Source organism: Neoarius graeffei, chromosome 22, assembly GCF_027579695.1.
Source record: "Neoarius graeffei isolate fNeoGra1 chromosome 22, fNeoGra1.pri, whole genome shotgun sequence".
In the NCBI taxonomy this organism is placed as follows: domain Eukaryota; kingdom Metazoa; phylum Chordata; class Actinopteri; order Siluriformes; family Ariidae; genus Neoarius; species Neoarius graeffei.
In genome coordinates, this window is record NC_083590.1 from 10135820 (window position 1) to 10149784 (window position 13965).

The window sequence follows — 13965 nt, forward strand, 5'->3', positions numbered from 1 at the left end:
CAAACCACTTGGCAAAATACGCACGTTCCACGTCCTGGCTATTTTGGGAAACGTATTTGTCTGCCTGCTAACGTTCCACTGTCATCGTTTACATTTAAAATTGTTTATTGCGTCAGAAGGTCAGCATGTAAAACGTACTCGATATAAATGTAAATGAGTGACGTGGTGTGTTGGATTGTGTTTAGCTGGCTCTCTGCTGCTGCACCTGCTCGACTGGGTGCGTTTACACAAAGCTGATGTGGATGAAAAAGCGCGGGAGGTCCTGCAGGGCGAAAGCCCCGCGCAGCATCGTGCTTACTGGGACGTGGTACTGTGGCCTCTCATCCTCCATCAACAAAAACCTACAAGATTCTGATGCACAGTATTTAACCCACTCATTCTCTGTCGGTGTAGGTGATGAGTTTTGTCCTGCAGGGCCGTATGGACGAGGCTCGGCAGGTTCTTCAGAAACAGGCTTCTCTACAGCCGGCGTCCAGAGCCGTGTATCAGCTCCTGGACAACCTGCTGCACAAAATGCCTGTGTTTAATGTGAGGACCGCATTTATCTTGATCCATATAGTTTACATTCATATATTTGTCAGACACTTTTTAGTTCTGTTTAGTTCAAAAGGATGTTGGATTTCAGTATTGAGGCTTTTACCTTTTGTCTGTGTAGCCTGGTGGCACTCAGACCCTCACAGAATTTGATGTGAAGTGGAGACACTGGCACGAGGAGTGTGACCGCTGTCTTCAAGACAACTCCTTCGCTAGCAGCCATCACCTTGCGACCATCTGCAAGGTGAGGCCTTGTCTTTCACTAATAATAATAAATAAGAAGAATGGATCTTGAAGACTGTCTCGCCGCCTGCTGAATCTGGTCATGTGACATTTCAGAGAAAATGCAGATCAGTATAAGATCCATATGTAATAATTAGGAATCAAACACTCTGTGTGCGGTACCCTAATAACTTGCCACCTAATAACGCCACACAGGAAGTACAACTGGAATTGATGAACTCCTGAAAAGATTGTTCCCGCTAGAGAAGTAATCTGTAGACAAAATGAGATGACACGTGAGATGTTCTGATGATAAAATGGTTAAACTATATCCTTAACGTCCTCCTCCATTCACTCAAGTAAGGGTACAACACTGCTATAGGAAAATAATCAACAAAAGTCAAGTTTATTTGTGTCGCGCTTTTAACAACCGACATTGTCGCAAAACAGCTTTAGAGAAAATTAAAGACTTTATATACGGCCTTTGGATTTCATTCAATCGGTGAAATTTAGTTCCTTCTGAAACTTAGTCTTTATTTCTGTAATATCTCACAAAATATCAGGCCATTCTATGGCTGGGAAGTTATTTAATTTGAGGGGATTAAAGCAAATAATGTGCATGAAATCGCTCACTTGGCGCAGTCAAGCAGACAGAGGAAGTCCGTGTGCGCATGCGCAGGTTTACCACCTTCTTCTTCTTTTGGGTTTTACGGCAGCTGGCATCCACAGTGTTGCATTACTGCCATCTACAGGTTTCCCTTTGAGCGTGCACTGACAGTTCCATCATTCTGTCGCTAAACGAACAGCTGATCACACCGAGCTGCTCGCTGAGCGCCGATATTTATTAGTTTGGTCCTGCGTTTCCTTTCCTTCGTATAGAACATAACGTCTTTTCTTCTCGCTTTCTTTCCGTGACTGTAGTCGGTCTTTCACGTGTCATTCACACACTCGCGTCCTCCATTTTTCTCTCCTGCTTCAAATTTGTATCCCACAATGCCTTGCGTGAATGGGGAAAGCCCACCACGGGATGCATGACGTAGTATCTTGAATTGGGTCAAGGTGAAGCAGGAAAAAATAGCGGAGAATTCATTAATTGTTCTGTTCAAAAATAATAATAATAATAAAATTGAGTCTGTGATTCAAATTCAGTAGCTTTCTGTCACTCAACAAAAATAATTGTGTGTCGGGGAAAATTCTTTTTATGACCAACACTTGAAAAATCTGAAAGTCAGCCTACCTTTAAACATGAGCTGATTTTATCCCTGAATTTAAAAGTGTAGTGTGATGAAGCAGAGCGACTGATGCCACCCAGAACACCACCTGAATGTCTTATTCCATTGCCAGCAAATACTAGTCTGGCTAACACGACAAAGCTCTACGAGCATTTGGTCTGGCCAAGATATTAAGCCCAACCGTTTCCCAGAGCCCGTGGTTGACCCGCCTCCCTGAAATGCCTCAGTTTGCTACTGGTCGAAGCCAGAAAAGGCTGTGACGAAGCTTAAACCAATCACATCACTCTTTCCTCTGACGTATGCGACGCGACGGGGCTAACTGGTAGATTAAACTCTTACCGAAGCCGGTCGGGAGCAAGGCGAAAACGTCCTTCCTTTCAATAAATACCTCCAGGGCTGCTCTTTGCTCCCTTTTCAATGAGAACTTCCCGTTGAATGCTTTCAATACAGCAGGGGTCACCAAACTTTTTTCTCTGGGGGCCACATTGTTGTTCCTGACTGTGATGGGGGGCCGGGGTCGGGTCAGCTATATCACATAGAATTGTATAACCCAGACAAATATGACCACCAGCAGGCCTCATTGTGTAGTAGAGATTACTAGCCTGGCACAGCCATCCCCACTACTGTATCCCCACTACTATATCCCCCACTACTATATCCCCCACTACTATATCCCCCACTACTATATCCCCCACTACTATGTCCACACTACTATATCCACACTACTATATCCACACTACTATACTCCCACTACTATATCCCCCACTACTATATCCCCCACTACTATATCCCCCACTACTATATCCCCCACTACTATATCCCCCACTACTATATCCCCCACTACTATATCCCCCACTACTATATCCCCCACTACTATATCCCCCACTACTATATCCCCCACTACTATATCCCCCACTACTATATCCCCCACTACTATATCCCCCACTACTATATCCCCCACTACTATATCCCCCACTACTATATCCCCACTACTATATCCCCCACTACTATATCCCCCACTACTATATCCCCCACTACTATATCCCCCACTACTATATCCACCACTACTATATCCACGCTACTATATCCCCGCTACTATATCCCCGCTACTATGTCCACACTACTATATCCCCACTACTATATCCCCCACTACTATATCCCCCACTACTATATCCCCCACTACTATATCCCCCACTACTATATCCCCCACTACTATATCCCCCACTACTATATCCCCGCTACTATATCCCCGCTACTATGTCCCCGCTACTATGTCCCCGCTACTATATCCCCGCTACTATATCCCCACTACTATATCCCCCACTACTATATCCCCCACTACTATATCCCCCACTACTATATCCCCCACTACTATATCCCCCCTACTATATCCCCACTACTATATCCCCCACTACTATGTCCACACTACTATACCCCCACTACTATACCCCCACTACTATATCCCCCACTACTATATCCCCCACTACTATATCCCCCACTACTATATCCCCCCTACTATATCCCCACTACTATATCCACACTACTATATCCCCCACTACTATGTCCACACTACTATATCCACACTACTATACCCCCACTACTATGTCCACACTACTATATCCACACTACTATATCCACACTACTATATCCCCCACTACTATATCCCCCACTACTATATCCCCCACTACTATATCCCCCCTACTATATCCCCCCTACTATATCCACACTACTATATCCCCCACTACTATGTCCACACTACTATATCCACACTACTATACCCCCACTACTATATCCCCCACTACTATATCCCCCACTACTATATCCCCCACTACTATATCCCCGCTACTATATCCCCACTACTATATCCCCCACTACTATATCCCCCACTACTATATCCACACTACTATATCCCCACTACTATATCCACACTACTATATCCCCACTACTATATCCACACTACTATATCCACACTACTATATCCCCCACTACTATATCCCCCACTACTATATCCCCCACTACTATATCCCCCACTACTATATCCCCACTACTATATCCCCCACTACTATATCCACACTACTATATCCCCACTACTATATCCCCACTACTATATCCACACTACTATATCCACACTACTATATCCCCCACTACTATATCCCCCACTACTATATCCCCCCTACTATATCCCCACTACTATATCCACACTACTATATCCCCCACTACTATGTCCACACTACTATATCCCCCACTACTATATCCCCCACTACTATATCCCCCCTACTATATCCACACTACTATATCCACACTACTATATCCCCCACTACTATGTCCACACTACTATATCCACACTACTATATCCCCCACTACTATATCCCCCACTACTATATCCCCCACTACTATATCCCCCACTACTATATCCCCCACTACTATATCCCCCACTACTATATCCCCCACTACTATATCCACACTACTATATCCCCCACTACTATGTCCCCACTACTATATCCACACTACTATATCCCCACTACTATATCCCCACTACTATATCAACACTTGATTCCTGGCACATATTTGTTTATCTTTACTAGTGGTTTGCAAAAGTAGTAATCAAGTCTTCACACTTTGTTTTAATTTGAAATACCACAGATATTCCATTTATTTATTTTCTAATAAAAATAATATCAAAGCTGTCAAGGTAAGAAACATCTGCCTAGTTGAGGTGATTGACACTGGCAAAGGTGAGTGGAAAATTATAAATTGTAGGTAGGCCTATTGATATTATTAATAATAATTGTATGCAGCACTTAATAAAGGTCAAATAAATAGGCCTATAAAATAAATACATTTTAAAAAACAGTGAAATTATAATAATATGAGCAATAGATCAATAGATCACAGCAGTTGTGCTGTGTCCTGCACGTCATTGCTCTCATCCATGGCCAAAGCAAAAAACTCAAATTCTGACGCTTTCTCATTCAGCTGGTCAGTGCGCTGGTCAGCAAAAGTGCGCTGGTCCAGGAGAGCGAGTATGCATTGCTTTTTTTTTTTTTTTTAAATAGAGACCCCCATAGGGTCAAATTTATAATTCGAACCCTGCTTTGTGGCGGGTTTCGTAGTGACGACGCAGATTACATTCTTTGAAAACCAGCACACTTTCTTTACATACAAGACAAACTGCACGGTCCTTACACCGAACGAAAAAATAATCGGTGGTCCACTGTTCTTTAAAAACTCTGCACTCTCTGTCACCTTTTCACTGACCGCTAGCCATTTTGCTATCCTGAACACTGACAGTCCTCTGCGCGTGCGCTGCCTGTCACTGCTTGATCGCGAGCATATGACGAAAATTCGGAAAATATGAATAGTTCATTTTATAACTAAATATCAATTTTAATTGATAAAATCAACAAAATACAAGATGCAGACATGTTATTATTTGCCAAAAAGCAATTTAAAAAAATAGGCCATGACCACTTTTGGGGATTGCCTCATAGGGCCGGTTCAAGTGGTGGGGGGCAGAGGGGCTGGGGGGCCGGTCAAAGGGGGGTGGCGGGCCGGATCTGACCTGCGGGCCGTAGTTTGGTGACCCCTGCAATACAGCATCTATGCGTAATAGATGCGGAAGCGTGAATGAAGTGCTTCCGGCATAGATTCTGTAAACAATCTATGGCTTCCAGTCGCAGTTCTACTACGTCAGTGCCTTGAACACGCCTCTACCCAGGGCCGTTGGAGATGCTCAAAGTTGATTGGTTCCCAATTTTTCGGGAGCTTGGAAGAGCTGTAGATAGCTTGCCTGGCCGGACTAAGCTCGCAACAGGCCCTCGTGTTGCGTCACGCTTAGGATGGGCGGGCCCAGGCTAAGCAAATACTGTCTTTTTTTTTTTAAACAATTCAGGGATTAAAGTATTCCGGCCCCCTGCCGGATTTCTGGCGTGCAGCGTTTGACTGTGGGCAATATATATATATTATTAGGAGGAAAAAAAACGTTCGATAACTCCATGGCTTTCGAGTGTGTTCGTTCTCTGCCAATGAGAGGAAAGAAGCGCAACTCTCCGGTTCTGAAACTAACAGTATTAGCCAATCAGAAGTCAAACGGGTCGGGTCTTAACACAACGTGCCTCGAGCAACTTCAGAGTAGAGAGAGCGGCATTTCATGGAGTGGGGACGATGCAGTATATGAAGCCAGGGGAAAATACCCTCGCCATAGATAAAGGTCTGAAGAATAAATGGCGCTGGGCATGGCTGGAGGAGATTGGACGAGATGGCAAGCCATTTAGCAGTTGGTGTAGGAAGTTGAGGGAGCCAGGCGCTTGCTTCTGCACGCTGTGCTCCAAGAAGCTCATATATGCATCCAGCAGCAAAAAGGTTCTTCCTAGACCCGAGTCAGACCCTGCTCACAGAGCAGCTGTTCGCGCTGTCCCACACACGACGCACTTACCAGGAGCAACAACAGCATCTGATGTACCGGCATCCATAACTGACCGTGTGTGTGACTTGAAAATACGGGTGTGCGCATTTCTCGCAGAACACGACCTCTCCTTCACGCTCACGCAACCCCTGGTCGATCTGTGTAAAAAAAAAAAAAAATAGCGGAAGACAAAATTGCATTAAGTAAAATGTCCATTTCAAATCAGCTCGCCAGCTATTTTAACACTCACGAGATAACACCTGAGTTCAAGCGGCAAATTTCCACCAAACTAAAAAACAGCATGTTCTCCCTGAACGTCGATGAAGCCACCAATAACAACATGGACAAAGTCCTCAATGTCCTTGTTCGTTTTTTTGATGATAAGATGCAAATGGAGCACTTTGTTTGTGTATTTCTTTTTGGGAATCTAACTAATCTAACTATCTGATTCAAGTTATCACTTCATGTAGAAGTTGATGTTTTTTATGTTATTTATACACTTGACTTTCTATTAATATCTGTGTATTTAATTTGCCATTATTTCTGATGAACAAAGTTAAAAGTTATTGAAATGTTAAATTGTTGAATTATTTGAATTATTAAAACTGTTTAAAAAGTAAACCACTTTCCTTTTAATGGACCCTAAATTAAATGGTTACAAAGATTTTATTTTTCCAATGCTAGACTGAATTTCACATACCCTTGTAACAGTTCACCTTGTGGTTGTAGGTCAGTTTGTAACCTGTTAAGGACAAAGCTTAGCAGCAAAACTTGATATCAAAAGAAATCCTAAATGCTACATGTAGCATATTTTGGTGAGGTGCACTTTTGCCATCTCCTGGCCGTTTTTGGTATTGCATTTTCAAAAGTCAAACTTGGTCTGCAATCATTCATGCAATCTTTTTGACCCTGTGAATGTGTTCATGTCGCATATTACAACCCCTGCAACCACATAAAACATTATATATATATATAAAATATAGGCCTATATTGTGTGCCAACTCTTCCAACCGACCGATGAATAGAGTCGCTTGCATGAGTCTAAAAAGTTCAGGCTCAGGATTTTTTTTTTTTGCTTTAATCCCTGACAATTTCTAAAAGAGACCTTTTTTTAAAGCATTAATAGACATTATATTTTTTAATCCATTTATAGTTAGTTATTTAAGTTCTTCTTAATGTTTACAATGACAGGATTTCTTGTCTTTAATAGCAGTTGCTGGGTTTCCATTGCAGTTTTGCACAAAATGGAAGTAATATTTAAAAAACGTTGGCAAAACACAATTGTGAATGGTTTCCACAGAGTGATGTCATGTGGTTTTTAAAGCTGGGTTTTCTCTTGTTTTTCAGCAAGGTAGCATTTTGATTTGCTCTGTGAAATATTGCATTATTGAATCATCATCTGAAAAATCACCATGCGAGAATAAAACATTTTTGAGATATTTCAGAGGGAGTTTTGAAATTCATGTCCACTACTTTTTGTTTGTTTATTTTTAAGTTCGCAATTTCAAATTGCGCATTAAGCGGGTTAATGGAAGCATGGCTAGCGATAGGGCTGGATAACTGAAAGATTATGTTTTTCTGTAACTATAAGAAAGTCCTGTATTTTACTGTGTGTTCAGATCCTGGTTGGTGATGAAGATGCTCTGTTGGAGCAGAAAGAGCTGCTGGGAACCTGGTACCATTTACTGATCAGCCGTCTGCTGTTCTCTCATCCTACTGTTAAACCTGCTGAGCTGCATTACTATGCTCAGGTACACACACACACACACACACACACCACACACACTGATAGGTTTTGATGTGTCTATACTGAAAAAGGTTGAATTGATAAAGTATGATCTAGGAATGTGAGATTCTGCCGTGTACAGAAAGCAGTATAGGATTCATTCTGACGTTGTTTAACGTCTGCTAATTGTGAGCGATCAGAACCAGATTAAAGTCTGTTCTTAACTGTTCAAACATTCCAGCTCACTTAAAGTGGACAGTGTTTGCATTATTTTCAGGAGGGAGAGTCAGCTCGGATTCAGGACTGACAGCAGCGTGCTGAATGAAACTCAGTCATTGTTGCCGATCTTTTTCTCAGACATGGTAGCTTATCATTTACCATCAAACCAGTGCTTAACAAATTGTTCTCATCAAAAGCACCTAGGATAAAAGCCCTTGTCATGCATGAATTGATTGATGCGGAGTCTTATATTTACTCTTGGACCGACCACTTCCACCCATCTTAGCACACACAAAAGGCAAAACACAAAAAGAGGAGAATTTCCTCGGCGGACTGAAGTAAAATTTCAACAAATATTGAAAAATAATTCTCAGCTTAGAGTGTATAAACCTCTCAACCTGTCTTTGGGAGCACCATGGAGACCGTATCCATGTGGTATGTGATAGTTTTATTTGTGGTTGAGTAAGATTCAACGACTCTTATTACAGGAAGCACTCTGAGGTAAGGATAAGTTGGGCAAATCAGAAAATTAAAATCACAGTTCCTTCCAGTCAGCCCTAGGAAACACCATGTGATTTTTTTTTTTATGCGGTGCATGCATGTGTGCAATAGGGATAATCAAATCAGTTTCATCTGCAGAAGGAAGAAGAGAACCCGAGACGCTTAGTGATGTAATGCCTTATTGTAATGCTTTAAAATTAATTAGCAACGACCAAAATTAATTAATAAAGCAGGGGGGAAATATTTATTTTATGATCAAGCACACGGGCGGCACGGTGGTTAGTGCTGTCGCCTCACAGCAAGAAGGTCCGGGTTCGAGCCCCGTGGCCGGCGAGGGCCTTTCTGTGCGGAGTTTGCATGTTCTCCCTGTGTCCGCGTGGGTTTCCTCTGGGTGCTCCGGTTTCCCCCACAGTCCAAAGACATGCAGGTTAGGTTAACTGGTGACTCTAAATTGACCGTAGGTGTGAATGTGAGTGTGAATGGTTGTCTGTGTCTATGTGTCAGCCCTGTGATGACCTGGCGACTTGTCCAGGGTGTACCCCGCCTTTCACCCGTAGTCAGCTGGGATAGGCTCCAGCTTGCCTGCGACCCTGTAGAACAGGATAAAGCAGCTAGAGATAATGAGATGAGATGATCAAGCACAAAACTATGTGTAAATCTCAGCATCCGGATCCCGGAAAAAGGCAGCCTTGCCCCAGGGCTAATCTCGCATGACGTCATGCGTGGAACCCTGATTATCTGGGTCATTTCAGTTCATCTGACTCCGTGCTTGTTTCCTCACTGAAATTGGATATTGTTTAATGTGAAAGTACTGCATGGTGTTTGGATGTTTAAATCCGTGTACAACAGGACATTCAGTTCACAAATTTCTGAGAAATGACACTAATCGAAAGCGACAGTGGGTGGGGTTTGTGCAAACTAAGTGGGCAGATTTCACGTCGCCTACTAATAATAATAAATCTGATTTATCGAGTGTTCACCACCACCAGAACGACCACATGGGAATTACTGGAGCGAAAAACAAACCCACTGATTTAATAAATTACATTTTGGACAGTTGGTCGATTCCCTCATCATCGCCCACTTCATATTTTCTTTCAATAATTACACTGAATAAGTGTACATTTTTAAAGATTATATTTCTGCGTTTATTGAGGTACATGTAAATATTTTCCTGGTATTTTGCAGTGGTTAGTTTAGAATAAAAATCCACAAACCAGTCTGTCTCTCCGATTCTCTCTGGCTGGTGGTGCACTATCCGCGGTGAGCGGGACTGTCGTGAACTGGTATCTGTTTCTCGTCTTGGGGGCTCGAAAAGATAACCGTTTACTCCGGAATATCCTTGATAATCATCTGCCCTTTCATTAGACATATAAGAATCCTCTTAGACTATCAGAATTCTCTCCAAAACGTGATTCCATATCGAGACTGGTCTAACCACTGCTGCACACGGGAACGAAATTGATACCGGGTTCTTTGTTACACGTGAAAATCGGCTGATCTTATTGATTTTTTTCCATCAATTTATGGCCTTTTGGGTCAGCTATGGTTCGAAAACACATGGTCAATCACTATAATGATTGTTGCTTTGTACAAGGAGAAAAGTGTTGTTTAGGGCCATTATATACACTTTAATAACTGATGCAACAAAAACACTTCATGTCCACCTGTTTCTTTAAACTTCTCTTTTCCCATGTGTGTGTGTTTAGTCGAGTATGGACATGTTCCTGGAGCCTCACAGTGCTCCCGAGCCTCTGGACAGCATCTTACTGGCTGCATTTGAGTTCGACCTTCACCAGGTTATTAAAGACTGCAGGTGAGGGCCTATAATCACGCTGCAGATCTGATCGCCATTTGCATTGGACATTACATCTTTTCACTCAACTGAGAACAGATTCACTCCAAACGTTAACGTTTACAGGAGCAAGGAGTCTCATTTTAGCTTAAAGAAAATTGAAATTTGTTATTGAATCCAAGCCGTTTGAACATTGAACAACCGGCATTGCTTACAAACACAGGCGAAAACGCAGGTCCTAGGAAGGGCGATATCATTCGAGATGGTTGGGGGTCTCCAGAAATGACCCTGGAAATCACATCACATGGGATGAACCAACCAAACGGGTGGCATGGTGGTGCAGCGGTTAGCAGTGTTGATTCGCATTGAGATTTCAGTTCAAACCTCACGGTTGATGGGAGCCTTTCTGTGTGGAGTTGGCACGTTCTCCCTGTGTCCGCGTGGGTTTCCTCCAGGTGCTCCAGTTAAATGGCTAATCTAAATTGTCCATAGGTGTGAATGTGTGTGAAGGGTTGGGGGGGCGGCAACTGTTCTACATCCTCGACGTCCACCCTGGGTAGCTCTCCTGATCTAGCTAACAAATCTGCAGTAAAATGGTCAACTACAACTGACATACATGAAGAAGAACCAAGCAACAATACAAAAATTAAGATCGTGAACAAAATTAATTTATTTTATCAAGGACTCTTCAGGGAGGTGGTAGGTTCCCATCATTTTATACAACTGCAGAAATATATCGATGATAATTATTAAACATAAATATAACTAAAAAATATAGGTCATGAAATACATATAACAGATACAAGTTTAAAGTTGTATTGCCTGTCAGATGTTTCAAGTGTAGGTCATAAAAAGAATTTTCCCTGACACACAATTTATTTTTTTAGTGGATTGAAAGCTACTGAATTCAAATCAGAATTCCAATTTTATTCGTGTTTTTTTTTTTTTTTTTAAATAGAACAATTAATGAATTTATCTCCCCGTGGACCTAAATTCTCTGCTATTTTTTCCTGCTTCACCATGATCCAATTCAAGATACTACATCATGCATCACATCCCGTGGTGGGCTTTCCCCGTTCACACAAGGCATTGTGGGATACAAATTTGAAACAGGAGAGAAAAATGGAGGACGTGAGTGCGCGAATGAAATGTGAAAGAGCGACTACAGTAACGGAAAGAGAGCGAGATGTTATGTTATATACGAAGGAAAGGAAATGCAGGACCAAACTAATAAATATTGGCGCTCAGCGAGCACCTCGGTGTGATCAGCTGTTCGTTTAGTGACAGAATGATGGAACTGTCAGTGCACGCTCAAAGGGAAACCTGTAGATGGCAGTAATGCAACACTGTGGATGAAGAAGAAGGTAAACCTGCGCATGCGCACACGGACTTCCTCTGTCTGCTTGACTGCACGATTTCATGCACATTATTTGCTTTAATCCCCTCAAATTAAATAACATCCCAGCCACAGAATGGCCTGATATTTTGTGAGATATTACAGAAATAAACAGATATCACAATGACCACATTTCAGACAGAACTAAATTTCACCAATTTTTATGAAATCAAAAGGCCGTCTAGCTTTAATTTTTCTAAATATAGGCCTAATATGTTTTACGTTTAATTTAAATACTGGAATTATAAGTCATCATTTTCTTGACTTCTTTCTGTCTTTTGAAAAGATTTTAATTTAAAAAAACTGAAACAGCTGGTTCTTTCTGCTCTGCATGTTTATTCTTTATTTGGATCCCCATTAGCTTCCACAAAGTGTTTGCTAGTCTTCCTGGGGTCCACAATGAAATATTACACTCAAATAAATACAAACAGATAATACAAGAATGTTACATTCATACAGGGATTAAAGTATTCCGGCCCCATGCCGGATTTCCGGCGTGCAGCGCTTGACTGCGGGCAATATATATATATATATATATATATATATATATATATATATATATATATATATATATATAATTAATTAATTAATTAATTAATTAATTATTAGGAGGAAAAAACCGTTCGATAACCCCATGGCTTTCGAGTGTGTTCGTTCTCTGCCAATGATAGGAAAGAAGCGCAACTCTCCGGTTCTGAAACTAACAGTATTAGCCAATCAGAAGTAAAATGGGGCGGGTCTTAACACAACGTGCCTCAAGCAACTTCAGAGTAGAGAGAGCGGCATTTCACGGAGTGGGGGCGATGCAGTATATGAAGCCAGGGGAAAATACCCTCGCCATAGATAAAGGTCTGAAGAATAAATGGCGCTGGGCATGGCTGGAGGAGATTGGACGAGATGGCAAGCCATTTAGCAGTTGGTGTAGGAAGTTGAGGGAGCCAGGCGCTTGCTTCTGCACGCTGTGCTCCAAGAAGCTCATATGCATCCAGCGGCAAAAAGGTTCTTCCTAGACACGAGTCAGACCCTGCTCACAGAGCAGCTGTTCGCGCTGTCCCACACACGACGCGCTTGCCAGGAGCAACAACAACATCTGATGTACCGGCATCCATAACTGACCGTGTGTGTGACTTGAAAATACGGGTGTGTGCATTTCTCGCAGAACACGACCTCTCCTTCACGCTCGCGCAACCCCTGGTCGATCTCATCTCATCTCATTATCTCTAGCCGCTTTATCCTGTTCTACAGGGTCGCAGGCAAGCTGGAGCCTATCCCAGCTGACTATGGGCGAAAGGCGGGGTACACCCTGGACAAGTCGCTAGGTCATCACAGGGCTGACACATAGACACAGACAACCATTCACACTCACATTCACACCTACGGTCAATTTAGAGTCACCAGTTAACCTAACCTGCATGTCTTTGGACTGTGGGGGAAACCGGAGCACCCGGAGGAAACCCACGCGGACACGGGGAGAACATGCAAACTCCACACAGAAAGGCCCTCGCCGGCCCCGGGGCTCGAACCCAGGACCTTCTTGCTGTGAGGCGACAGCGCTAACCGCTACACCACCGTGCCGCCCGCCTGGTCGATCTGTGTAAAAAAATTAAAAATAGCAGAAGACAAAATTGCATTAAGTAAAATGTCCATTTCAAATCAGCTCACCAGCTATTTTAACACTCACGGGATAAAACCTGAGTTCAAATGGCAAATTTCCACCAAACTAAAAAAAAAACAGCATGTTCTCCCTGAACGTTATAAAACGTTATTGAAATGTTGAAATTGTTGAATTATTTGAATAATTAAAACTGTTTAATAAGTAAACCACTGTCCTTTTAATGGACCCTAAATTAAATGGTTACAAAGATTTTATTTTTCCAATGCTAGACTGAATTTCACATACCCTTGTAACAGTTCACCTTGTGATTTGTAGGTCAA

General features: G+C 42.3%; 1 protein-coding gene across 3 annotated transcripts in view; it reads left to right on the forward strand.

Annotated features, from left to right (window-relative positions):
* nup85 (nucleoporin 85) overlaps window positions 1-13965 on the forward strand; it is a 50268-nt gene that overhangs the window by 16345 nt on the left and 19958 nt on the right. For all 3 annotated transcript variants that reach the window (XM_060904339.1, XM_060904340.1, XM_060904341.1), the window contains exons 7-11: window positions 186-307; window positions 394-528; window positions 656-778; window positions 8013-8144; window positions 10549-10655. In XM_060904339.1, the coding sequence (XP_060760322.1) occupies window positions 186-307; window positions 394-528; window positions 656-778; window positions 8013-8144; window positions 10549-10655 (619 nt within the window). The remainder of the gene's footprint in view (window positions 1-185; window positions 308-393; window positions 529-655; window positions 779-8012; window positions 8145-10548; window positions 10656-13965) is intronic.